This window comes from Mytilus galloprovincialis, chromosome 3 (assembly GCF_965363235.1).
Source record: "Mytilus galloprovincialis chromosome 3, xbMytGall1.hap1.1, whole genome shotgun sequence".
In the NCBI taxonomy this organism is placed as follows: Eukaryota; Metazoa; Mollusca; class Bivalvia; order Mytilida; family Mytilidae; genus Mytilus; species Mytilus galloprovincialis.
The window spans coordinates 19,066,498-19,094,387 of record NC_134840.1 but is presented as its reverse complement, the minus strand read 5'-3'; the positions used below and the strand labels follow the sequence as shown (position 1 = coordinate 19,094,387).

General features: G+C 31.6%; 1 protein-coding gene across 1 annotated transcript; it reads right to left on the bottom strand.

Annotated features, from left to right (window-relative positions):
• Window positions 1–23,851, bottom strand: LOC143067339 (transmembrane 9 superfamily member 2-like). Its single transcript, XM_076240511.1, has 18 exons — window positions 23,654–23,851; window positions 16,229–16,296; window positions 15,657–15,750; window positions 13,543–13,670; window positions 12,642–12,771; window positions 11,318–11,463; window positions 10,614–10,722; window positions 9,818–9,897; window positions 9,224–9,332; window positions 7,481–7,613; window positions 5,423–5,484; window positions 4,126–4,183; window positions 3,870–3,927; window positions 3,283–3,442; window positions 2,379–2,530; window positions 1,833–1,944; window positions 975–1,146; window positions 1–375 (listed from the first exon to the last, which is right to left on the bottom strand). Exons 1-18 carry the CDS (start codon window positions 23,783–23,785, stop codon window positions 308–310), a joined length of 1,971 nt encoding a protein of 656 aa, XP_076096626.1. The 5' UTR covers window positions 23,786–23,851; the 3' UTR covers window positions 1–307.
• Window positions 23,852–27,890: the final 4,039 nt, after the last annotated feature.

Sequence of the window (27,890 nt, the reverse complement as noted above, 5' to 3'; positions counted from 1 at the left end):
TAGTTCACTTATGCTTAGTTTTTATTGTGTAAATAACAATGGTAGGTATAAGTGTGGCACAACTGAAAATATGAAGTTGTTTTTCTTTTAAAATCTCAATCTTGGAAAAGAAGGGAGACAATGTTCCACTTCTAACCAAGACAAAACATAAATAAAACAAGTTTCTACATGGCATGTTGTAGTAATTTCATCACTATTTTAAATAACAAATTCTGACCCATGATATTAAACAACTTAGGTTGCTTTCCCATTAGTTTACATCCAATTATCAGTAATAGTAGCCCATCTGGTAAGTATAATGTCCATTTTAATCCACTTTCACAACACTGTATATCTTTGTAACAAACCAGAAACATGAGAAGAAACCAATGGAACCTACAAATATACAACAATAGTTTTATATTTATTTTAAATACACTCCTCCAGGTAAAGTTTTATTTACTGACCGATTGGTGATGCATGTTCACTATGTTGATGTCTATAATTAGTTATCAAAAGTACCAGGATTATAATTTAGTACGCCAGACATGCGTTTCGTCTACATAAGACTCATCAGTGACGCTCATATCAAAATAGTTATAAAGCCAAACAAGTACAAAGTTGAAGAGCATTGAGGATCCAAAATTCCAAAAAAGTTAAAATAAGGCAGATATATCATATATTCAGGAGTAAAACTAAATAAACAAATTAATAAGTATGATTAAGAAAGTTTAGCAAAGTATGAAAGTTGGGACTATCATTGGAAAACAAGAGTTTGTTGAGAAAGAGCCCTGCAATAAATTACCGAAGGACTTCTCAGGTCAAGCTACAGACGGTTGTTTTTCAAATTAAGTCTCTTTTCTAATTGTTTTGTAACTGATTATTCCTTCATTGTATATTCACTTTTTCTTTTCTTAGTCTTGTATTTTTTCGTTGCTGTCTTGAAAAATTATTTCTTTTTTCATTAAAGACTAACTACATTACATTTGACTTACCTGTTAATAAGAAAAACAAAAAGACCATAATAAATGTATATCCCAAATACAGGAAATAACTAGCAGATCCATGGATTTCCAGCTTAGAGACCAAATAATGTATACAATATATAAATAGATAGATAGCTGTAAATCCACTGGTCAGGAACGATCTCCACCACCAATGGTAGTCCTTAAAACAGAATAAGTCCATATTACAAATCATCAAATAAAACAATACGATTAAATGAAAAACTCCAACTTCTTTTCTCATAAGTAGAGAGGTCAAGCTTTCAAAAGTGCCAACTACTGTCATTACAACTGTAAAAAAGCCCATGTGCAATAAAATAGAATAATATAATGGCCATTCTTGTTGTAGCTAGCATAGCAATCTATTTAAAAGACATTATTTCTCCTTCCCCTATTCTATATTAGATCAAAATTCAGAAGATTCAATTTCAAAAAGACTTTTTTTTTTAACTATTTAAAGTTTTATAACATTGATTTCCAAATCTTCTTTTTTGTTTTCTTCAAAATACTAAATAATTAATTCTGAAAAGTCATCAAATTCAGTTACAACTAAATTACCACAGCACTAGCTGTCTAGGAGGTATCATTTAAGATAAAATCTCTCTTCCCCCCCCCCCTAATTAAATTGTTATGGTTAAAAAGTTGTTAAAACTAATCATTAATCGATTGTGATAAGGTATTGAGCTTGTCATACTGAGTGTATCTAACCTAAGGATGATATAGACCTTGTTACATTGAGTTTGTATGACTGTGTTGGTGAGTTGGCGTCTTACTGACATATCCTCTACAACTCTTTCATTAAAAGCTATTTCAAATCTAGAATTGGTTATACATTTAAGGTGTACCTACCTCTGCACACAGATGGAAATAGCAGAGTAAAATGGTAGCTTCTGAACAGGTAATGATGAGTATAGTGAATACAAGGAATAAAAATCCAAACATGTAGTAAGTCTGATGGGACCTGTCAAAAAATAAATATAAATCTATGAATATCAGACATCTGTAGGGATTTGTAAAACATATACAACAGTAATGATAATGTCTAAGCATGTCGGCAGTCTCATCAGAACTGTAAAAAGTATGTAGTGCATTTTCATGATTTTCAAAGTATTGTATTCAAAGAAATGTCACAATCATGATTCCAAATTGACAACATCATTTGTGGTGAGTGGATGTTTTTTGCAGCATTCTCATCAGAAGAACAATACAAAATGATACATTCCTCATTTGTGTGGCTACACTAGTTTCATTGTCATCTTGGGATCTTATCTTGTCCTTATGTAAGAAACCTTTGTGGTAAAAAAGCATATGTATATCAAAGTTTAAGCGATTCTACATGATTTCCTATGCAATAAAATTGTGTTAAGAAATGTTAATAAAACAATAAAAACTTACCAAATGCTATTTAAAATGAAGAAAAGTTGAATAAAGATACATCCAAATGGTAGTACACCTCCCATAATAATTCCTGGAATAGGTTTGGTGTACATAGATTGATCTGGGATTTGTCTGGGGATCTGGTTTGTTCTCACTGGATGCTCTATTGCCTGAATGGGGAAGAAAAAACTTAAAATAAAACTGGTATTTGTTATATAAAGCAAATATACAAGAAATAAGTTACACCGGTTTACCATCTTTAAGGGTATGTTCAGCAAAATATGTTACAACAACATGTGGAATTTTAACAGCTACTGTTGGCAAAATATTGTGCTTTTACACTGTTATCTGTTAGATACAGTCATCAAATTATAGGGTTTTATTTTCAGCCTATTTAGTTTCGTTACAGCATGCGACCTTGAGACAGTTCAAGTTTCGTGCAATTTTTTTTACCATATTGCTGGACAAAACATCCTTAGAATTGAAAGAAGAATTTATTTTAGTTGTAAAATTCAAAAGCAATTTTAAGCTGTTTCAAACTAATGTATTTGTATATAACAAGACTTTAGGCAGAGGGTTGAGAGCTCATGTTTAACATCATCAGATTCTTCATGTGTCTTTCCCAAGTCATGATAGTTCAGTGGTTGTCTTTGGTTTATGTCTGTCGTATTTATTTTTGTAAATTATTTTGTTGTAAACTCTGGCTGTTAGTTTTGTTTAATTGAATTGTCTCATATTATTCATGTTGGGAACTTAGGGCCTTTTACAGCAAACCATAAAGTATGAGTTTTTCTCATTGTTGATGGTCATACAGTTGCCTTTAATAGCTTACATCCACTTCATTTGAACTTTGATGACTAGTTGCCTCATTGTCAATCATACCACATCTCCTTATCTTTATTTTCTATATATACTAACTTACCCTCTTCTTGTATCCAAAGTATGCACCAATAAATACGAGAGGTACAGAAATACCAAACCATAAAGCTAACAAAGCTATCAGTGTACTAAATGGTATAGCTGCACTGCTTCCTTTGGCCCACAGTACCAAGTTCAACAAGAAAAACACTCCAAACACAATACTAAAACAATACAATCATATTATTTATGATTTAAATAACAAAAAGTATGAACGTTTTTTAATACTGATGGACTGTGGAATTACATTTTTTATTGGTATTTAAACATGAAACCTACTATGAAATGAATGAAGAAAACTAATTATATACATTTTGAAGGTTTATCTACAATTAACCGTATTCAGTTTCTGTCAACATCTGAGTATCATTCATTTGGCTTCTACATTTTTTTTTTCCAAATTGTATGTGAATTCTGGATGTATTCAGTAATTTACATAATAGCATTTAAGATTGAAGAGAGGTGTAAATGTTTTGAATTACAAGGATTAAAAGTAAAATATTACTTGTCAAGAGTATAGCATAACAAATTTGGGGATTCAAATTGAAATTCTTTCATTTTTTGATTCTATACCAAAAACTATATACATACCCAGAACATGAGAATGCTGTCAGTATAACATTAGATTTCCATTTTTCTCCTCCGAACACTGAAATGAACAAAATTTATAGTTTTGTTATAATGTAGTTTTCAACTTATAATGATAATGCTTGGAAATCTTTTTTTTTGCATTGTGATGATAATGTTTTTCTAACTTACTAAAATTTAATCAGATGTACTCATTAAATAAACTTATATTGTTCACTCTAAGTTGATAAACAGATGCACAGACAAACCAGTTACTTACTCTTATAAAGTCTAGCTGATACATATCCAGCAGGGGTTCCAAGACATACATACAATACCTACAAAAAAGTATCAATAATTAGAAACCTGGCCTTATTGAAAAGTGAATAAGACTTTTTTTTAATGAAATTTTGATTTATGCCAGTTTAAAAAATCTTTGAGAATTTCAATGATATTTAGTTTATAATTTCAATGTCAAATTAATAAGTTTAAAAGTAAAAAGATAAGTAGATCAATAGATCATAGAAGTATATAATACACATTTAGTAGCCATCATTAACTGATGTTAATTAACATAAGTCATGGATCTTTAAAATAGAAATCAAGATATAGGGACTTCAAAATCTAACCCAATATCATAAATAAAGTGTGATATCTTTTTAGACTGCACATTGATATTCTAATGATGCAGCTATGTTAATTCATGAATAAATTTGTCAACTAATATTCCAAAAGGGAACCAAAGTAATGAAAACTGGACAGTTAAGGTCAAACATGTCATTTTCAACATATTAGTAACAAAGTTCAGATTACACCATCATATCAATTGACTAGAGTGACGATTTTTGACAGTGGTAATGGTCTTCAGAATTTGTTTTCTTTTTACAATCATACACATATATTTAAGGTGGATCAAGTATATTCGAATTTCAGAAGTGTCATATTTTTTGTTATTTTATAATTTATAGAAAGTGGATCACATTGGTCGAAAAAAAATAGGGGGTCACGGACCATTTAAGCTCAAAACTTTACTTTTAAACAGGTATGTAAAAGAGACCATTTTTCAATGAAATGATAGGGAAAATAGAGGTGTTGACCTATTTTTATTGGAATATTAAAAAATTGTTCTATGACACTTGGTTCAAAACTGTAATATAAAAATCTGAAATATAGCTTCACAGAATAAGCAAATAAAAAACATAGGTCACTGATAAGAAAAATTCTTTATTTTGCATTAAAACCCAAATTTTGGTGGGAAAATGGTGAAAATGCGTGAAATGTTGTTTTTGAGCCTTTAACAGATACACATAAGAACGAAAATATTCTTTAAGAGACATAACTACAATGATTTAAAATTTCTTATCAATCAAAATATTAAAAAAATAATATTAAATTTTGACAAATACTTTCGTGTACATTGTAATTCATTCATGAAATTATGCACAGTTGAATAGTCCCGATCCACCTTAAATCTAGTTCAGTCTACATTGTACATTGGTTTTGTCATTTCAGAATTTAGAGAAAGGTAAGGTAAACATTTTCATAGAAATATACACTTAAACCTTTAATAGACTTACCAATGAACAGGTCATCAAAGCTCCTCTATTGGCTGGTGAAAGAAATCCAAGACAGGCAAATACTGTAATAAAATAATAATAGATAAAATTAACATCCTTTACTTAGCATTTCTTTTGAATCTGTTATTAATAAAGTAATCAACATTTTTCAAAAACTTACAAAACAAGAATGCATTAAAGGACAGTGTTCTCCCCAGGCCCTTAAAGGACCACGGGCCCGCGATGTATAATTTTCTACCGCGGTGGTATCGTTCTTGCCGCGATGTATAAATTTTCTCCGTGGTGCTAAAGTTTTCGGTAAAAAATTCGTATTAAAATCGGTAAAGTTTCAAATGACTTCAACTTTCAGTGAGGGTTAAAATTTTACATGAAAATTGACCAGTTCTAACCAGTCTTCTTCTTCTTTGGTATGTATTATCCACCACTATATTGGTGCACCCCATAAATGGGTAAATGTTCATTAATGATATGTATAGTCACATTAAAGGGATTATCTTATCAATACTATTTACATAGAAATTCAATATAAATTCAATATAAACATTTGGGTTTAATCCAGTATTGACAGGTAGATTGTTTACACCACGTGATCGATTTACCTGTTGAGGTTAACATTGATGATTGGATTTAATCGATGTACATGATTCTCTTGTGTTTTAATTAATTAAGAGATCATAATTTTAATAACAGACTTGTAATAGGGGACAAGCAGACATTTGTGAATGAACTCTTTTACGCCAGTCTTTAGTCAAAATAATTTGACTGTTATAGAAATTAATTGTGGAGTTATTTCCCCTGATTTTGCTTATTACAAATAAATGCTCCTCACATATAATTTCTCATTGAAAATTAAAATAAAGCACAAATTAAATGCAAAATTATATTAGAATGTTACATTAAGGATAAAAAAAATCTTAGAAGATACCAACGAAAATGTTTTGCAAATTATTTTAGAGAATGATACCTTTATTGATACACAGACATTTTGTAATTTTATATTTATATTAAATAGTCTTTTACTCCACATGGGTCATTGATAAAAAAGCATCTTGTGCCTAAACTTCACAGGAATGTGAGTTTAGAATTACTAATACATTTGAAATTAAGTATTTATAAACTTAAACTTTTAAAATAATAACTAAGATGCATAAAAAAAATAAAAAAAACTGTTGTTAAAAAGAATGGAAAGTAGGTTTCAATTTACTGATGGTTCTGTAACAAAAATTAATCTTGTTCAAAGTTCATTGTTATGGTCAAATCTAACATGGGGAATGTGTAGTGTAACTTCAAGTATTGGGACAAAATGGCTTGATCCAAATATAAGAAGTAAGATATTAAAGTATAAAAACTGTTATATTGATTTACTTTTTCTACCAATAATGTTCTGACCCAAAGTCCATACAACACAGTACCACAGTAAACAAAACAAAGGCAAAAAGGTAATGACAAAAACCAACAAGAAAAAAATAAGCGACGCAACGCGACACAAAATATTGTAAAATTCATTTCGTCACGCGTTACCCTGGTGCTATCCAAAAATCCTGGGGAGAACACTGAAGGATACCTTCACTTGTATTAAATGTACTATAAATAGGAAACAGGAAACAGTCACACACTCTGTACCTCTCACTACTGTTCAACTGCTGACCAAAATCAAACTCATTCTATTCAATAGTATTTGAGAAATGTGTGATAAAAATTTCATTCTATAAAGTATCGTCGAACAGTAATTCAGTGTCTGATAGATCAACAAAGTGCTTACACATTAACATTGTATCACTATCATATTGACAGAAGTTATTCTGTTCAGTAGTACCTGGGGAAAAGGTGACTGAAATAGCTGTTTGACAATTGCCAGGACAGACATCACAAACCTTCAAGGCTTATTTAGTTAACGCCAGTTTTATCCATGTCATATGAATTATTTGAAATCTGTAAATGTAATTAACTATCAATAAAACTCTCCACTGTTGTTTATAAGACTGGTGAAGTACTTATAAGACATGCCAGCAATTTACTTCACATTTCTTACAATAAAAGTATGATTTGTTGTCTTACCTAAAGTAATCAAAGTCATGCAGAATATTTGTACTCCATTTCCATTGAGGACTGCGAGCATCATTCCCTTCCTTGGTGGACGGAACACATCTCCATGGACTAACTTCCAACCAAACTCTTCTTGGGCGTCCTCCTAAATTTACAATTTATTTTTTTTTACAAAATTTCTTTCTGGATAATATCTTATGATCATAAACAAGCCTCTGACCAAGTTTGGTAGTAATCCAGGATAGTGAAAGTTATTAAAATTTTTAAAACTTTAACCACAGAGTGAATATTTGTGGCACGGCTGCCGTTAAGTACGATTGATATGTTTCTCTTTTTCGACACAAACCAATCTTTTATAAAATTACTAAATAATAGTGAAACTCCAATGCATTACATTCAATAGCCGTTCATACTTGTTTGTTTATAAATGTCAGTAAGTTGATCGATTGTTTTCTCTAACTTTAATGAAACTTAATGTTGATTAAATTAATGCCTCTTTTTATGATCTAGTCTTGTACCCAAAATGTAGAAAGATATATTTTGTTTCAACTAAGTGTAAGTCTAACAAATTAATATGTAGCTTCCTAGATTAACAAATGGTAGGACTTATTAAAAAATTTAGAGAGCAGAACATGAGATGTCATCATACAGTCAAAGGGAGGCAAGTCATGAATTTATTGTAAACTGGAAATTAAAACAAAATTCTTCTTTTATTTAAGAAAAAGTTTTTATCATTTAAAGAGGCATGAAGTATAAGATGAATTTTTCTTATCTAAAAAAACTGTTTTGTTCGGACATATAATTCCTAACAAATGAATGATGAAACCAGGTGCTCCGCAGGGTGCAGCTTTATACGACCGCAGAGGTCCAACCCTGAACAGTTGGGGCAAGAATGGACACAACATTAAAGCTTGATACAGCTCTGAATTTGGATTGTGATAACATTTTTGACATAATATGAGTTTCTGACACACAACAAATGTCAAGATCTTACAAATCTATTGCGCAATATTGTGCAATTGAAGATTTCTTCTTCAAACTTTAAAAAAAATTTGGAATTAGAGAAATTTTGGGAAAAAAATTGAAAACTGCTACCCCACCTCCCCCCTTTTTATTTGCAATTAGTCCAAAACCTGACATTTCTTTATACATAATTTACAAGAAGTGTAAGGGAGGTACATCAGAACATACCCAACATTGTAATGTTAAATGTTTTTGAATTACCTCCCTTACACTGCTTTTAAATTGTCTTAATTGTCCATTGACCAGAAAAACCTATTTTCCCCCCTTTTTTTCCCTTTTGCCCTAATTCTAAAAAAAAACCCAAAGTCAATACTAACCATCCCTTCATGATATGGAAACTTGTGGTATAATTTCAAAGAGATTCATACGCTTAAACACAAGGTATTGTTTGAAAACTACAAAAATGCTTATTTTTGGCCCCTAATTCCTAAACTATTGGGACCATTACCCCCAAAATCAATCCCAACCTTCCTTTAGTGGTATTGAACCTTCTGGTAAAAAATTATAAAGATCCATTCACTTAAAACAAAAGTTATTGTCCGGAAACAAAATGCGTCTTCGGACGAAGCAGACGACATGATACCATTATATGACGTATAAAAACAAGAGAACTCAACTGATGTGAGGATTGACTTCATATAAATATCCACTGCAGCATTTTGTTGAAGTGAGGTATACAATATTCTAGAATACTTTTTTAATCATATGAATTACAATGTTAGATATACATACTGAGTTATCCATCTGGTTATATCTGGCAATATCTTTGTGAAGTGTTCTCAACATAATCATGGCTACCATACCAGACAGGAACAACACTATCACCAAGGAATTCATAATACTGAAACAAAAAGTTAGGCCATAAAGAAAATGTACTAATACACATTTTTCGTGTGATCTCTGAACATCCTGTTTAATTAAATTAATATCTAACTGTACTCTAAATATAAACATGTATAATTCACTAAACTTTTTCAACTTGAATATCCAAAAAATACAGGTTTAAATCTTGTGCGAATTAGTTAGATTTGAAAATTATTAAGTAAGAGACATTAACTTTGTTATAAACTCTTAGCTCTTTTTTATGAGTACAGCTGCTTTTGACTAAGAAGCTATTTTAAGCCTTAGTATTTTTATAGTTAAGAATAATTTTTCTTTCAAAATTCAGTTCCTCTGGCACAGTAAGATACCACTTTACGAACTGAGCTAAATGAATTCTCTACTATGTATTTTATCTACTATATCTACATAATCAGGAAAGCTTTTCTACAGCCTAAATTAGCAGGTTCCCTAAGAACATAATCTCGAAATGATCAGATTACTCACCTAAACCATTGAATGTTTGTGTTTGGCATTGATTTCAGAATATAATCCCATCTAGATGACCATTTGATGTCATCATTTGTCTACAATAATAAACCATTTTTTTTAGTATTGTTCTAGATCAATATGCTTAGCAAGATTACTAACTCAGAATTAATTGATCAAATGAAGACAAGCCCCTAACCTATACATATCATTGTATTTATAAACAAGCACTATACATATCATTCTATTTATAAACAAGCACAACTGCTAAATACTAGATGCATCTTGGACTTTGAGGTTTTACCTTCTGCACCCAAACCTACATATATTCACAATGTATTCCAAATAAAAGTACTAATATGATTTGTGTAACTTTCTTTCTAAAATGTAGATTTTTTTCAGTAAATCCCTGCCGACTAGATTCATTTTTGGATACACAAAGTATTGAAACCAGAGATGTTGCTGTTATCAAAGAGAATAATTATAAATGTGTATTAGCCTTGCATGATATTGCAGATAGCAGTATAAAATATCATATAACAAGAATGTGTCCCTAGTACACGGATTCCCCATTAGACTATCATTTTCTATGTTCAATGGACCATGAAAATGGGGGGGGGGGGGAAATCTCTAATTTGGCATTAAAATAAGAAAGATCATATAAGAAACATGTGAACTAAGTTTCAAGTTAATTGGACTTCAACTTCATCAAAAACTACCTCGACCAAAAACTTTAACCTGAAGCGGGACGGACGAACAGACGAGAAAACATAATGCCCATAAATGCGGCATAAAAAATAGTAAATAATATTACCTCCCATGTGACACTGTAAGTATAGTTAAATGATATATCAGTGGTATCAGCACCAATACCAAGGGCAGGTAATCCTGGACTACAATCACCTGCCTTACTGTGTTTTATACTGAAATTACAAGGATAATTTAATAGTCATAACATTTAGCATTATCACCTTGATATAGTCTTTTAGTACTGACTCAGTGTAAAGTATCAACAATCAATCAGTTAACATTAACTTTCTTATCACTTTTATAACTAGATTTACTGCAAGAAAAGGTGACTCAAAAATGAAACTTTTAGCCCATAACACGGCAAAGTCAATGATTTTCTGAGGGAAACTCAATATAATTCTGAAAAAAGTCAAAATATGTGGTGCACAATGGGGTTCATTGTATGGAATAATAATCTTCAAAATTTCTGTAAATCTTTCTTTGCTAAAGTAAACCCCATAAGGTAAATGTGTGTATAACCATAGATCTAGAAGTACTTACATCATACATACACCATGAATGGATAATACATGTACATGTATCTTGAACTTGTTCATAAAAAATGTTTACTGTCCCTCATTTTTATATGTATCTTAATTTTTCAAGATTATTCTGATACTATGTTTTTTTTATTAAAAGTTTTTGCAAATATACTACTGTATAACTGTAAACAGTTTAAAAGGACACAATTTTATTAAAAAAAACTAACTGTTATTAATTTTGGCCTACCTTCTAGGTTCTAATTTTGCAGCTACAATTCTACCACCATCCCATCCAAATTCTTGTCCCCAGTCAGTGTTTGTACCACTGTGGTAAGTGATAGTAACATCTATATGGTTGAACACGTAGTAAGTATTCTTTTCACTGTATTTATTCTACAAAAAATATTACAAGTAAATTAAAAACTCTTAAAACAAAACAAAAATCTCAAAATATTCCATTAACAATTGCCAAAGTTCAGAGTACTAAGCATTTGTTAAGAAGCAATTAGATTTGTTGATTTAATTATTTTCAAGGAGTAGTCATCATTGAGATAATGGAATTGTGTTTCCCCAAAATTGTATATACTCTCTAAGCCCCGAAAGTCGACAGAGTTGCTTATCACGGCCGGTTATCTAGATTCTGTTGTTTTTTTTTATTCTTCATATTCATCAATCAAACAGAAAAGAAGGTACACATATGATTCCATGATGAATGTTTTCAACTCAACTGATGCATAACATTTTGCAAAAAGTGAGGAAACAAATATATAAGAATTCATGGCCAATATCCAATTCTTGAAAATGAGTAACACATAAAAACACAAATACAGCAATAAAATTTACCCTATGTTCGTGGTTATGAGTGCTGTTTCTGATTAAATTGTTTTTTTAGCATTACCTGTGGCTACCTTAACCAGCTTCCTGGAGCAGTGAGTACATTTCTGAATAACGTCCATTTTTTCCACATCTTCAAGTTAGTTGTCACCCTATAGATAGCTGGTCTGAGCTGGTTTATGTGCACATTAAATACATTAAAAACCAACCACATATTGGGTCTCTACTAAGCCTGGCTATTTACACCATGAGTTGTTCCTTGATGTTTTAATGTACATCCATTTTTTCTACGAAGCATGGTGCTGGTGGTTTTTTTTGTCAATTATTTTTCGATAATTCATGTTAGTTAATACTTTTTCTGTGTATGTATAACAGGCTATTATTTGAACTTGGAATTATTTTTAATTATGGAATTTGCATAATTTCTTGTGTTTAATTTTTTTTAATAAATTCCATGTTTATTCTGTACTTAAGTGTTCTGTGCTGCGCACAACACTTTCTGTTACAAAGAAGATAGTACATTTTCAATACAATGTACTGTGCCGCGCACAACACTATCTATACAAAGTACATTGAAAGGAAAGTGTTATGAACCGCTCAAAACATTATAATACCAAATAAACATGAAATTTATTAAAAATTCAAGCACAAGAAATAATGCAAATTCCATAATTAAAAATAATTCCAAGTTCAATAATAGCCTGTTGTATGTTTGTTTGTATTTTACTTTTACTTACACTTATAACACATGCATCCTTTTGTTTACCATCTTTGTCAACTAAACAGCCAATAGGGAAGCCTGTAGAGCAATATTTCTGTCCATTTTCTACATCATAACACCATGTAATAGGCATGTTATCTATTATCCTACAAACAGATGCATTCATTCAATTTTTTTTTTTTGCTGTGATGACTTTTAAAAATTGTCAAATGTCGGTAATTTTTTAAAATTATTTATGACTTAAAAAAAGATATTAACCAGCAATGAACATTTAGTAAAAACATTTCAGTTTACAGATAAGCACTATCACCTTATCCTTCAAACTGCTGATGAGAAAAAAACAGTATCTTGTTGTAATCCAGGCACATTTCAAGCCAAGTTTAGTGAAAATTGGGGAATGTGTCTATGGGACACAAATGATACCCACTTGCATATAATTTAATTAAGGGACATAACTAAAGACACATGAATAATATAGCTACACAAATTTGTACTAGTTATCCTAGTTTTATGGTAATAAGCAGTTCTGTACAAGTTTCTTTACATTTGGGAGGCAAACTTAAGTTAAAGAATGGTAATGGAAAAGTCCACAATTTTTTCCATTTGTAAAGAATTGTTGCTCTAGAAAGGTCAAAGTATTGCCACCCAAACTAAAACTTATTCTGGGTTTTGGGGTAATAAGCAGAGAGTATAAGTTTCATAACATTTGAACTAAAGTTAGAGAACAAAACAAAAATTTGCAATTTTTTCCATTTGTAAAGGGGCATTACTGTAAAGAGATAAAAATGACGCCACCAAAATTCAAACTTGATCGGTGGTTTGTTATTATAAGCATTGTGTATAAGATTTTGTTTTGGTTGAGGCAAATGTAAGTCAGAGAGTGCTAATTGTTCTATGACATACAACTGTTATCTTACCAGTGATGATTATAGTTCAAAGCAATTCCATTCTTGAGAAATTTTAATTTGCTAACTTTTTCCTTGTCACCATGAGCATATTCCTTCTTGCACACACTTTGACATGTTATTTCCTGTTTAAATGTCATCTGGAAAAAAAAATTAAATTATAAAGTTGCAACTTAAAGTAAATGCTTTAATATAATATCATATTTCTTTAAATGTATCAATTTTTGACCAAAATATAATACAACAATCAATGAACATATGCAGATTTATCATTGACAGGAAGGCTTAATCAACTACTACTAACAGAAAACATAATACATGGGTCAGTGACATACATGTATATTTATCATTGACAGGAAGGCTTAATCAACTACTACTAACAGAAAACATAATACATGGGTCAGTGACATACATGTATATTTATCATTCACAGGAAGGCTTAATCAACTACTACTAATAGAAAACATAATACATGGGTCAGTGACATACATGTATATTTATCATTGACAGGAAGGCTTAATCAACTACTACTAACAGAAAACATAATACATGGGTCAGTGACATACATGTATATTTATCATTGACAGGAAGGCTTAATCAACTACTACTAATAGAAAACATAATACATGGGTCAGTGACATACATGTATATTTATCATTCACAGGAAGGCTTAATCAACTACTACTAATAGAAAACATAATACATGGGTCAGTGACATACATGTATATTTATCATTGACAGGAAGGCTTAATCAACTACTACTAACAGAAAACATAATACATGGGTCAGTGACATACATGTATATTTATCATTGACAGGAAGGCTTAATCAACTACTACTAACAGAAAACATAATACATGGGTCAGTGACATACATGTATATTTATCATTCACAGGAAGGCTTAATCAACTACTACTAACAGAAAACATAATACATGGGTCAGTGACATACATGTATATTTATCATTGACAGGAAGGCTTAATCAACTACTACTAATAGAAAACATAATACATGGGTCAGTGACATACATGTATATTTATCATTGACAGGAAGGCTTAATCAACTACTACTAACAGAAAACATAATACATGGGTCAGTGACATACATGTATATTTATCATTGACAGGAAGGCTTAATCAACTACTACTAACAGAAAACATAATACATGGGTCAGTGACATACATGTATATTTATCATTCACAGGAAGGCTTAATCAACTACTACTAACAGAAAACATAATACATGGGTCAGTGACATACATGTATATTTATCATTGACAGGAAGGCTTAATCAACTACTACTAATAGAAAACATAATACATGGGTCAGTGACATACATGTATATTTATCATTGACAGGAAGGCTTAATCAACTACTACTAACAGAAAACATAATACATGGGTCAGTGACATACATGTATATTTATCATTCACAGGAAGGCTTAATCAACTACTACTAACAGAAAACATAATACATGGGTCAGTGACATACATGTATATTTATCATTGACAGGAAGGCTTAATCAACTACTACTAATAGAAAACATAATACATGGGTCAGTGACATACATGTATATTTATCATTGACAGGAAGGCTTAATCAACTACTACTAACAGAAAACATAATACATGGGTCAGTGACATACATGTATATTTATCATTGACAGGAAGGCTTAATCAACTACTACTAACAGAAAACATAATACATGGGTCAGTGACATACATGTATATTTATCATTCACAGGAAGGCTTAATCAACTACTACTAACAGAAAACATAATACATGGGTCAGTGACATACATGTATATTTATCATTGACAGGAAGGCTTAATCAACTACTACTAACAGAAAACATAATACATGGGTCAGTGACATACATGTATATTTATCATTCACAGGAAGGCTTAATCAACTACTACTAACAGAAAACATAATACATGGGTCAGTGACATACATGTATATTTATCATTGACAGGAAGGCTTAATCAACTACTACTAACAGAAAACATAATACATGGGTCAGTGACATACATGTATATTAAAGTTATCTTTATAAATATATGCAAAAGGAAATTTAGAATGAACACTGTCCAACATATTGACAGATAAGGTATATAATAAACAATACCTTGTAAGGAGATGGTCTTATTCTTTCTCCAAAAACAACCTGACCCAAATTTTCTGTTGGAGAGTTATCCTCATCAACAACACAGAAGTCAAACCTGAAAAAAAAGTTTTAACATGTCATTGTGTAATTTGACTGTGTCAGAGACAGAATTGGATAAAACCTTAGGGGAAGTAATGAATTCACCCCAGAGTAAACTTTATATTGCAGGGACTGTGAAAGGCCATTGTGCAATTTCTTTTAATAAATGACTGGGTAATTTTTTTTTCTTATCCTTAATCTTTTTTTTTAATTTAAAGCAAACTGCAATATTTTAGAGAGACTATGGATCTTTATGTATTTTTAGTATACTTTACAAGCAAAGTTACCTTTCCGTAGTTATAACTTAAGAATCTAATTACAAAATGTAAGATCATGAAGATGTTGTACATGAAGATGGGAGTCTTTACACTACTTCTCTAAACTAGCTTTGAGGTTTGTGAAAAACCGGTCACATTACTTTGATTACATGTTATGAATAATATGGTGTTGACCAAAATTATTCAGTTTATAAGTGAATGTGTGTGTGTACTTACTTATGATATTCATATGGTACTACTGTTTCAACACTGTTGAGACGATTCACAAAAATTTTCAAATCAGTCTAAAAAAGAAATATAAAAGTCATTTAAAAAACTCAATATCTAAAAAACATGGACAATGATGATTTCCAAATCAATGTCTCCCATAAAATTCATCAGTGTTCTCCCAAGGCCGTTTTCGTGACGCTATATTTTCTTCCCGCGACGCTATAATTATTTTGAGGATGTTATTTTTCTCGTTTCTATATGGCAAAGCCATGTCCTAAATTTTGAACTTTCATCTAATTACCGCTTACGATCATAAAAAATATATCACCTTTAATCCCTTCAAGTCGGACAATAGACAATTAAGAGTGATCAAATAGGTGTTAATTGCCCTTTGGGGGATAACTGTTTGGATAGGAATACCCCAAGCTGTCACTTGTAACTGATTAATACCACATGGTCTGCAAAATATTACAGTACTTAGTATTACTTTCTTTCTCTTCCTATCACTTTTTGTAAATCGAGAGTGAAAAGTTTGATTATGAGTTAAATAAGTTTTGGTCTTTCTTGAGAAAGTGATCATAATTGGTTTTAGTGTATGTTTCATCCATTTAATGCATTAAAAACGACATATTCTTTCCGAATCTCTTGTCAAACATTGTTTATTTTCGTATTTTTCATTGCTTTCGGCGGCCATTTAATATTTTAGTGTAAACTACTGGTCGGAACCGGACCAGATATGACAAAAATCCGTATTTACGATAATAACTACATTTGCACAAATGCACAGTAGACAGAAAACAATGATACCTAAAGAGAAAACTAAGCATTAACAGACTTTTTGTTAGATAACTTTGTTAAGAATATATATCATTTTGATAAAAAGAAACAACTGGGACTGATTCATTGAATACCATGAACCAATATATTTCATAGACATGATAAAGATTTTTTTAACTGGGTACGTAGGTAACTGGAACCACACATATATTTTTATTTGGCCCAAGAGGAAAAAATAATTCTGGAACTATAAATGAATATATAACTGAGAATACTGTTATCATGGTTATAGTTTAATTGTATTCTCAGTCATGAATTCAACAATATTGACACAAAGAATAGGGTTGAAAAGAATATTTTATTCACCAAATAAGGACCTATAGCATACAAAAAATATAATACATTTTGTAATAAACAATAACGCATATATCATAATGGAAATAGAGCATTGCCAGGACGCGACAAATTACATTGAAAAAAATACATTTTATTTTACGCCAAATGTGATGCTATCCAAAATTTCGGGGGAGAACACTGAATTCATGACTGAAATGTAATACAGGGTTACATCATTTCAAAATCACAGGGAAAACTGGGTTCCAGTTAAACATTCCTTTAAGCCAATAAATTGAATATTCTTAATAAAAAGGTTTAGATAATATACTGTGGATTCATTATTATTAGTTGGATACCATTTTAAGTGGATTTCGTGAGTATAGTCAAACCACGAAATTTAATGTTCAATGAATGATAAATTTTTTATAGGTTTGTAAGAAGACTTCAGCAAAACCATGAAATTGTTTATCCACGAATATGCAAATTTTCCTTAATCCACAAAAATTGATACCCACGAAAATAAATGAATCCACAATAGTTGTTATTTATTCATTCAAACCTTTTGTGCTGTCAAATGAAATCCAGTTTATATATATAAAGTTTGTTGTTTGTCTAGTATTATCGTCATGATTAATCTATGTTCATTGTACATCTGCCTCAATTTTAATTTTCAATAAATAGAAATAATATTCTGTCAATTCCTACCCATAACCTACCAAATAGTATAATTGATCGACTTGTAACAAAATAAAAATATAACAGATAAGCTGAGTGATTACGTATCATCCTCAGATGAAAATCATTATAAAATAATAATTTAAACAGCGCTCAGTTTCTTGTTTCAACATCTTCACTAGCCAAGGGTTACAATCCACTTCCCTCCTCTCCACCCTTGGCAGATTAAGCCAATATTTGTGATAGCAATGTTGCACCATCTATCGCAGTGTTCCAGCTAGGCCGTTTTCAGAGGGCGCGGCGCCCGCCCTTTTCCTAGTGGCGCCCTGTGCCCTTTTTACAGTTTCCAGGGCGCCCTGCCTTTTTTGAAGATCGATTGCATATTAATTTGCGTATTGATATGATACGCTAATTACTAAATTTTACCTGGGGAAAAGATTATGACTTTGTTTACCACCCCAAGCTAATCAATGGTTACAACTGGTGTCATAATCTGTTGTTATAGGTAATCCGTTTATCAGATGGGTCATTAATGATCATCAACATTAATTCGTTCAAATAGAATCGGTCAGTCGGCAATTATCTTTGAAGAAATGTGCATACAATAACTTGGGCACAATTTGCGATGTTTACCGTAGTTTCATGGAAGAAACGTAATGACAGAAAGTTGGAAAACCATTATAAATTCGTTGAAGACATTGTTTTACTTGTTTTCTGTAAAATAAACAGAAAATTCAGACGTATTTGTCATTGACTGGCTTCATTTTTGATACGAAAATAACAAAATCGGCCGCCATATTGTGATCATATTTACGTACTGTTTATAATCCTCCAAAGAAGGAGCACACCCGAATAAAGAAAGATAACTCAATCTGATTTTTTTCCTAGCATTGAGTAACCCATTTACATATTCTAAAATGTGTCTCCATACTTCTTGCTTAAGAATATATATGTTTAGGTATTTATTTTGAGTTATGGGAAAAGTTAAAGAGGGTCTTAGTAGCAGTGTTGGTAGGGTGCCTTGGTCATCTTTTTCTGTATTCTTTATTTTTGATACTATTTTTCACTGTTGCTTTATATCCTAAAATTGTGAATTTACTGAGCACAGCTGTTTTGTGCTGTATTGCCATCAAGCACAGCAGGGGTAGAAAGGTGAAACTGGTAAAATGTGGTAGACCATAGAAACAGTATGAAACAGATCTCCTTTCAAAACATACTGCATATAAAGTTCAACTGTGCCAAGCAATGATAAAAAAACTTGTGTGACAAGCTGCTTGACAAGTTTTTCAGCCTTAAAAGTAGAAAGATAGAGTTCTATATGGGCTAAAGATGTTGTTCTTGTATAACCTATGATTCAACGAATAAACACAAATGTTTGATTAACATCTTTTATTAAAATATGCCCTTTTCATATTATCATATCGCGCGTTAAATGCCCTTTTTCAGGATTGGCACCCTGCCCTTTTGAAAACCTAGCTGGAACACTGTATCGGTAGATAAATGTCAGGCCCATTCCGAATACATTATTCTTGACCAATGAACTTGAACTCTTTAATTTGGAGGTAAAAACACAGTAGCGTCTAATTTCTACACACTTGGTAAAGCAGGAAACGAAAATATACATTGACAGTCATGCATTTGTGCAAGAAACATACACAGGAACTTCTATTAGTTGATTAAAAACATTTAAATTGTCACTAAATATAGTGGTATGCATGGTATGTTTAGGGATGTATGATGCAAGGGTCCAGAAACGGTCATATTTGCCAGTCTTGTCCTTAACTGAAAGTATTTTGTCCTCAACGTGTAATTGGGATTTATGTCAAATTTTTTTTCTTCAACAGAAATAATTTCGGTCATTTCATTGAGATCGAGTTTCAAAATCGCCATTTTGAACATATTTTTGTTTTGTTATCGATTTTATGTAATTAAACTGCCACTCCAGTAAAGTGTTATAATCCTGAGGTCCCTCCTAATAACTATATTAATGCCTCTGGGAGCTATTGGCTAATGATCGCTAATCTCTTTACCTTTGTTTTTATTTCACACCTGGCTATTAATCACAAGCTCCGAACTAATATTATAAAGAATTTAAAATTCCATACCATCTGTCTTCATTTTTTAATTACTTTTCAGCTAAGACAATTGTCAATTCAAATATGATTTAAAATTAAATTAAAACTTGATTTAATTTACGTAGAAAAAAAGTATTTTTCCACTACCAACACACCTGCCTTGTTTACTATAATATGCATGCTTGAAATTCTCTTCCGCAGATTAGACACTAAATCGTAAATTTAAAATGATTTCATGCTAAATAAAGCAAGTGCAACTATTTTCATTAATGTTCTAACACTATTTAAGGTAAAATATTAAATGCCGATGATTTCCTGTAAATTTGATAAACAAACTAATCCCCGAAATGAGTCTGGAATTCTTCGTTTTAGTATTGTCACATTACATCCAGTTTGAATTTTGACTTCAGAATCAAAGAAACGTAAGCGATGACTGAGAAAATTATTGTTTTGAGACATTAAAATCATTTTATTTTTAAAATGTTGCCGTCCCTGAAGTGCTCTTGATCGATTAGGAAAATGGTAGGATAAACCATGAAGTAAATGCGATGCAACAGTGAAACAAGTTCGTTGATGCTACGCAGTGTTCCCGCCTGCCCTAAATAGAAGGGCGCCCCGCCCTTAGTGCCCTTACCCCCGCCCTTCTGCCCTCCAAAGCCAAAGAATGCCCCCCTCTGCCTTTTCAAAAGATAAATTTTTTAATTTCGTGCCTTCTGGCGTTTCCGGTAAAATTGTTACCTGAGTGATTGTGTAACACTAATTAACTGACAATTAAGGATTAAGTTAAATACCTAATGCCTTTGGCAGTTTTATCACCTCTGCTAATGATTGTTCACTGCTAATTAGTGGATTTAAGATAATTGAACAAATACTAGATATTTAATACAGAATGAAAATGCTGTGTTAGCCATTTGTAATGTTTACGTATCATAGCATATGTACACATAAAAAAAAATATTTTTAAAGAAAATTTAAAACAATTTAAAAGGCAGACTAAGTTTTGAGTAAATTGGTAGATTGGTAAAACGTTTTGTTTTTATAACCACGAGTATGAAATTAAAAGAAGAACCAAAGAAATTTGTATTTGAACATAACAAGATTGCACCACTTCCTGTTTTATTTCTTGTATTATAATCCTCCTTACATAGGAGCACTTAACAAATGCTTTTATTTTTTAATCATAATGGAGTTTATACCTTCTGTAATATATGCAATGTATTATTGCATCATTATAATATAATCATCTCTTGTATCACCTGTTATATTTATAAAACTCCCTACTTAGGAGCACTTTGGTGTGCACTTCTTAATACTTTTTTGTAACAATTTACAAGTTAGGTAACTTTCAATAACACAAATACTATATGTCTAAACAAGTAGTTTTAATGTAAATAATTTAATTACATAACAAATTCAATTTTGTTTAGCTCCATCTTTCAGAACTACTTGTTTATTTTTATAGACTTGTATAATTAAGTTATATAAATTATAAAATAAAAAAAAAGATTTTTCTAAGGATTTTTTTCCTGATCAAAATGGACAGTTTGCATAAATTTACATCAATTAAAATGATATGCTTTGTGTCATGGTATGATAATTTGATAATAAAAAAATCTTACTGGAACCAACACTTGGAACACATTAATTTCTGAATAAGGTTAAAATACAAGTAATGTTCTGCAGCTGAGCCTAGCAATATATAATACATATATTCAAGGTTATTAATACACTGCCAAACAGTGCCCTTACAATTTGGGTTATTGCGCTAAAGTGCCCTTTCAGACAAGTAGCACCCTTCTGCCCTGAGATTCAAGCTGGAACACTGCTACGAGTATGAGCATACTCCTGCAGTAATGAGATTTTGAAAATCTTTTTTTGAAAAGGGGCACCAACTTTTAAGTTAAATGAAAATGACTAAAATTAGGTGAAAAAATTTCCGGATCCTTGGGTGTATCGCACAATAAGCATGTGGCAATTGTTTACATACACTTTTTACATTTACATGTGATCATGTTATAGGCGCTTTTTGATGAATCCGGGTCCGTTCGAGCCCATTCACGTTCACACCCACTCATGTTCGCACCCTACATGTTCGCACACAATTTTAATTGATTTTGTGTTTAATAACTATAGCTTTTTAATCAAGTTTTGACAAGTGTATTCTTATATTTGTTGTCATTGTCTCAAAATAATGTGAGACAGCATTTTTTTTTTGGTTGAATAAATCTTAATCATGTTTTGGATAGTGTAGTGTTAAAAAAAATATAATCCTTTCTAAATAAAGTGGGATTCTGTCAACGTTTTATTTTGTGTTGAATAACTCTTAATCATGTTTTAAGGTTCATGTGGACCCTATGGCTAAAATGGCCGTATTTTCACCTCAAAATTTACTCTGAGTACAGACAAACCTGCGCATCTGTAAAAATTTCAGGCATAGCATGCCCTAGATAAATAAATTTCAAATATGTTTGATGTTTTAGAAAAATAAAAACTCCAGAAGGTGCCAAAATAAACTAAGTTGGGAAACAGGTTTAAGAACTTCCCCACAGGTAATAATTGAAGTGAGCTGTATTGCTTGACATGGACATGAGATGGACAATAGATACCTGACAATAATTGGTTATTTAAACTGTGTACCTGAGTGGACCATATCAAGGTAAACTCAACTGTTTGTTAATTTTATCATCATCTGCAGGGACGAAAAAAAGTGTACAGCAAAATCCAGTTAAGTTATGAATTTTCTAAATCATACAATGCATTTGAATTCTATTTATCTAGGGCATGCTAAAAGAGTAGGGAAGTGGATTGTACTTGGCTAGCGAAGATGCCTTCCAATAGCTTTAAACATTTAATTTGAAGATGTTATAAATTGCTCGTGTATTAATTTCATATAAATGTTGACAGTCAAATTATGTCAATAGACATTTTAATCAGACAGGGGCTTTAGGCTACTGCTTAACATCACAGACTGCATTCGGCCAGTGAGTTTAAGCAATTTTCAAAATTCCTTGGTGGCTTGAATCTCTCATTTTCCCCTTGAATATTACAGCCTGGTATGATATGAATTGTTCAATCAGTACAGAATCTCTGGTCAACCGTTGCAGATAGTCAATAGGGCTCTTCACGGTTAGTTCGACCATATTGGATAGGGGGCAGATTTTCATAATAGAGGTAAAAATGGTGTGAAAAATACGGGAAAACATCATTAAAACAGAGCCGTTGCTTGGAAACACACATAGGATTTCCCACACTTTCATACCATTTCCACCTCCTTCCAAAAAATCTGCCCCCTATCCAATATGGCCGAACTAACCGTGAAGAGCCCTATTATCAGGTACATAGTGTAATAAATTTGTATTGAAGAAAAAAAAAACAAGGACTGATGAGGTGTGGTCCTGCAGATGAGTGTCACAATGTTTAACATTTCGTTTATTCTTTGGTAAGCTAACGGGTATTTGTAACAATAACTTTATGTTAAAGATTTGCATAGAAGTTAAGATTTGCTTGGCTAGACTCGGTATCCGGTGGTATACGTAGTCAGTCTATAGTAGAGTATAGTTTAGAATACCTTGCAATTTTTATGGTCGTTGAGTGACTTGTCACAATAAACTACAGGTGCCAGGCCTGGTAAATAGAAGCCCTCGCATATCATAACTATAGTTGTCAGAAGACAAAGGAGTCGTTGGAGGACCGGATACATTTTAAGGACGTTTATAACTTTTCGAGTTGTCAAGATGGCTAACACGTCATCCGGCTAAATGCGCAGGCGCATTACATTTATCAACGATTTAAAACACGTATCGCAGTCCCGTGTATTTCCTGAATTATGAAAAAAAATGAGATTGCCAAGAGACAACCATCCATCAAAGACCATATGACAAGGATGTTAACAACTAGATCTACAGATTATCATGGATTCAAAATTAAAAACCGCCAAAGCTAGATGTTATAAGAGAATAACCTATTAACAAATGACTCTAAGTTTTTTTCTTTTTGGTAAATCGTTAACCTTCAATGAGAGAATTGTCGCGCTTTTCATAAATTATTCCGAATTAAAACAAAAATAGAGTGTCACGGACTTTCCTTTCTCAAAAATAAAAATAAAAAAATAATTAAAGAAAAATGAAAAATGAAAATTAATTAAAGAAAAATAAAAAATAAAAAATGAAAACACAAATTTCCCTATAAATTCAGTATACTTATCTGCATTGATTTTTATAATTTACAAGGATTTTTTAAAGAACATTTTGAATACACTTAACGACATTTTGATATCTTAATAGTTTAATCTTTGAATGTGTATTGAATAATACTTGGAGAAATGTTTTTAACATAAAACACATATTTGCAACATGAAGTATGCTAAAAAAAAAAGACACACGATGTACTTTTAAGAGGAGGTGATGTATTTTTTCAGAGTTGATTTGAAATTGCCAGCTTCTCTTTTTCCCCAACTTCAATCAAACCAAATCTTATCAAGTTGGCTAACCAAGTTAAAAAAAAAAAAAAAAATGGTAAAAAAGTTATGTAAATCCCTATGAAGTCCTATGAAATCACTTACTAGCAGTAATGTTTGATAATGATTTTATTTTATGGAATACTTTCTCAGCATTTATTTGTGTGGTTTTAAAAAAAACCTCAAACGTGCCCCGTTTAGTGGCGGGTCGCCCTACAGGGACCAGTCTCTCCGTCCGTCTGTCACGGTCCGTGGAATCAGTCAGTCTGTCCGTCCGTCCGTCTGTCTGTCCGTAATGAATTTTGACCGCTCTATTTCTATAATTTTATAAATTCATACTTTATTCCTGACAAGTATATTAACAAACACCAAAGGGTGTGTCATAATATTTGTACAACTTCCTAGTTAAAATAGTGTATGATTCTAAGAAAAGAATCACAGAGCTGAGAGTCTGTTCCTTATTATATGAAAGGTATTTTGGTTAAGGACGTTTTGACATTGGCCTGTCCTCGTCAAGTATTCCTGTTTGAAATATAAGAATTGTTTGACTTTGAATTATACGTATGGGGTTTATGTTCCCTGTTTCCCAGTACGTACATATTTAATTTGAAAATTCTTAATTTACTGTTATCTGTTTTTTTTTTTTTTATCTCCTTTCAATTCCCCGTTATCTGTTTATAGAAAAAATCGATTTGCTGTTTTGGTGTTATTGGATCCCTACTGCTCCATTGTCTACTAACAAAGTATTAACAAAAATATCGAACCCAAAGGTAAATTAAAAAAGTGGCAAATAAGTCGACAAAACCTCACAAATCAAACGTTAGATTACCGGTATATCAACCATAGGAATGAATGGGAAAACAAATATCATACTCCTTACTTGGTACAGGCATCTTGTACAAAATGGTGGATTAAACCGACTGTATAGCTAGCTTAATCTTCCACCAAATAAAGGCCGGATATGCATATGTTGATGCATCCACTTGTATTTTAGGCATTTTCAGAAGGTATAGTTGAAATGCTTTTATATATCTTTTCAGCAAATAAAGTGTGTCACTGTGGTATACAAAATGGTACCTGCAATGTAAGTACATCTGTTTTGACCGATATGTTACCAGGGCCGTAACTAGGGATCGATTTCAGGGGAGGCAGGGGTTTGGGACCGCCGATTAAGGCCCCTAGAGAGGGGGGTTTTGTGGTGTAGCCTCCCGCCGATTTTTTTCCCTCAGTAAAATGGCTTAAAATGACCCGTTTTCCTTCGATTTCGTTACTTTAAAACTCATCAGTATTGCTTGAACCTGGAAGCAATTTTTTGCAAAAACAAACTGAGATTGTTGTTCGGGGTGAGCCAAGGCTCCGTCTTGAAGGTCGTACTTTTAACTATAATTATTAACATTAAATACATTGTGACCGCCGATTTTTTTCTCTCAATAAAATGTCGAAAAAAAAACCACCTGTTTTCCTTCGATTTCCTTACTTTACGACTCATCAGTAATGCTTGAAACTCGGGAGCAATTTGTTTTGCAAACAATTATTATCTGTATTTAAAGATATTTTTGTTAGAAATCAAACTGGTAAGTAAAAAAAACATATCAAGTAAGATAATAGAACGCAAACGGAATATTTTTTTTTATCGAGGACCTTGAATTTCAATATCATAGTTTGAAAGCTGAATAGACATATATAGAACTACAACGAACGGGAGTGTTTAACTACTAATTAAGGCATTGAGTCAATGACCATAATGTTCTCGTACGAGCGGGAGACGTACTGTCTGACTAGACACGTTAAAAAAATTATCCAAAAGCTGATTCAGCCGGTAACGAATTTCCGATATCATAAAAGATTCACAAAAGTCGATTTGAAAAGCTCACTAGAGCTTGTGTTTATGTAGTTTATTGAATTTCGACTCTAAATAAAACTTTGAATCTTGACAATACAAAAGGAACTTCCTCTGCTTAATTGAGCCCCTAAACATGGTAAATAAATGTGATTAGTTAACTTTTAATCAAAATTGCCGATAACAAAGTTTCATATGCGTTCTCGTACGACATAGGAAATATTGAATAACAGATGGATGGCCACACGAAAAAAAAAACAAAAAACAAATACTGAAATGGTTCACTTTCGATAAAAAAAATCCTGAAAATGACAGATATATATCACGTATCATGATAACACTGTAAAAACTGTAAACGTGTGTTGTACAAATTCAAGTTCTTCGTGTACATATTGTCACTTCCCTTTTATTACTTCAAAAACAAAAAATTTTGTAGAAAATTCAGGGAGGCAGTTGCCTCCCCTGCCTCATAGGTAGTTACGGCCCTGGTTACATGCAGTTTTCGTAACTTCTGAAGTCTTTTTTCGTTCGAACGACGCAGGTTTTCTAATTAAAATTGTTTACACGATTCAGTACACAAATCGCAATGTTTGTTATATTTTTATTTCCGCTTTCGTATATTCATAACAAAATATCGGACAGAAGTTTATTCAAGCTATTTGTACTTATGATAATTTCAAAAAGATCATCAATATTTAATGATAAATTAAATCTTCAAATGTGATTGAATTCATCGTGATCCTCCATACCCTCATTCCATGTAAACATGTAACGTAACATGCCCGATCAGAACATGTTCATTGTTATTTGATCACATTACCTAATATCTTCAAGGTATAAAATCAATGAGAACTGGAAACTACGGTCACAACTGATAAAGTAGATTATATATAATACTATTTGTTTAATATGTTGGTTTTGTTTTTTGTTTGTTATTATTTTGCTTTCTGTTTGCATTTATATTATGTCGCTTACTATATTATATATGTTGTTGATGCTATAGCATTATATTATATGCTGATTTGCAATAAACTTATTACAATTACAATTAATACGAAGTGGTGCAAGACATTCATTTTGAAAAATTCCGGAAGCATGAATTTAGACAAGAGCTTATCAAAGATATCAATCTTACAATTGTGTACGCTAGACGCGCGTTCCATCTACAAAAGAATCATCAGTGTCGCTAGAATGAACAAATATTAAAATCTTATATCAAGTACTAATTTGAAGAATTGAGAATGTATAAATTTGTATTATGATAAATACAGATTACGATTTTAAAGAATTATTTTGTCTGAACGACAGTCAGACTTGTTAAAAGGAGATTCACATTAGATTTATTCCTCTTTGTACTGTTTTTTCCAACTATACTAGTCAACAAAAGAAACGATACACGACTTTAGAATAAAATTTATCAAAAAGTATTAAAACAAAAACAAAATGAGATACACTATTTTCAAAAGCTTTCATTGCAATGTATGCACATATGAAAATGAAAATGAAAAC

Coding starts and splice junctions, on each gene's coding strand:
- LOC143067339 (XM_076240511.1), bottom strand. CDS start 23,785: ATGTATCCGGTCCTCCAACGACTCCTTTGTCTTCTGACAACTATAGTT. Junction 13,671..15,656: donor TAAGACCATCTCCTTACAAG/GTATTGTTTATT, acceptor TTTTTTTTCCAG/ATGACATTTAAACAGGAAAT. Junction 5,485..7,480: donor CATGACTTTGATTACTTTAG/GTAAGACAACAA, acceptor ATTTTATTACAG/TATTTGCCTGTCTTGGATTT.